The 1276-nt window shown below is 68.2% G+C and overlaps 1 protein-coding gene across 1 annotated transcript in view; it reads left to right on the top strand.

Annotated features, from left to right (window-relative positions):
- The first annotated feature begins 30 nt into the window (after positions 1-30).
- LOXL4 (lysyl oxidase-like 4) overlaps positions 31-1276 on the top strand; it is a 2898-nt gene continuing 1652 nt past the window's right edge. The window contains exons 1-5 of the mRNA XM_009323310.1: positions 31-38; positions 131-169; positions 294-540; positions 654-828; positions 1098-1247. Of these exons, the coding sequence (XP_009321585.1) occupies positions 31-38; positions 131-169; positions 294-540; positions 654-828; positions 1098-1247 (619 nt within the window). The remainder of the gene's footprint in view (positions 39-130; positions 170-293; positions 541-653; positions 829-1097; positions 1248-1276) is intronic.

Raw genomic sequence — 1276 nt, 5'->3', positions numbered from 1 at the left:
AGCCCCCCCCCCTCAGCTCCAGCTCGTACCATGGGGTGGTAGGGAGGGCAGGGATGATGGGGGGGGGGGGCCTAAGCCCTGCAGGGTTGGCATGGCCCCCTCCCAACCTCCTGTCTCTGTGCACCCGCAGGAAGCTCTGGAACATGAAGCTGAAGGACCCCAACTCCAGGTAGGGCTCAGCCCTGGGCAGAGCAGGCAGGGGCACCCTGGGTGGGCACCCAGCACGGGCGTTGGGTGGAGGAGAGTCTCTGGTGCCCGAGCTGATGCTGGCCCCTGCTCCTCTCCCTTGGCAGCCTGAAGACCTTCAGCCAGAAGAACAGCTTCTGGGTTCACAGGGTGCGGTGCCACGGTGCGGAGCCCCACCTGGCCCACTGCCCCACACAGGTGGCCCCGCCTGCCCCCCACCAGCATGCTTGCCCCCGCGGCATGCACGCCATCGTCAGCTGCCTCCCCGGCCCTGCCTTCCAGAAGGGCACGGGCAAGGGCAGGACCAAGACCTCCCCGGGAAAGGTGAGCCCCAGCACCCCCATGCCCTGTCCTGCTGATGGAGGGTCCCAGAGCCGGGCAGCACCCAGCCACCCTGTTTGCACCCGTGCCCAAGGTGCAGGCACGGGGGCCCCTGGCCGGCTGCTCCCTGTGCCCGGGGCCTCCAGGTGCGGCTGCGAGCAGGTACCCACGCTGGCGAGGGCCGGGTGGAGGTGCTGCGCCACGGGCAGTGGGGCACCGTGTGTGACAAGCAGTGGGACCTGGCCGCAGCCAGCGTGGTGTGCAGGCAGCTGGGCTACGGGACTGCAAAGCAGGCTCTGGTGGGAGCACAGATGGGCCAAGGTGAGGCACATGGTGCGGCAGGGACCTGGGGCATCACTGGGCTTGGAGGGGCATGATGGGGAAAGCCCCTGGTTTACTGGGTGCTGCTGGAGCATCCTGGGATGTCCAGGCAGCTCCAGCCTGCACTAGGATGGGGATCCCCTGGCTGCTCCTGCCACGGTAAGCCCCGTGCCCGTAGGGAACCCCAAGACCAGGAGAAGAAGGGTGGGGGACATCCCTGCTCCAGGACAGGCACAGAGTGGGGAGCGCTGACCCTTCCTCTGCTTCAGGCCTAGGACCCATCCACATGAGTGAGGTGCGGTGTACCGGCCATGAGCGCTCCCTGGGTGAGTGCCGCTTCCAGGATGCCAAGCGGAGCGGGTGCCGGCATGAGGCTGACGCTGCCGTTCGCTGCCACGTGCCCCACATGGACTTCCAGAGCCAGGGGAGCCCCTGCCTTCTCCCCCGA

This window comes from Pygoscelis adeliae, unplaced genomic scaffold, assembly GCF_000699105.1.
Source record: "Pygoscelis adeliae isolate BGI_AS28 unplaced genomic scaffold, ASM69910v1 Scaffold294, whole genome shotgun sequence".
NCBI lineage: Eukaryota > Metazoa > Chordata > Aves > Sphenisciformes > Spheniscidae > Pygoscelis > Pygoscelis adeliae.
This window is presented reverse-complemented; position numbering and strand designations above follow the sequence as displayed.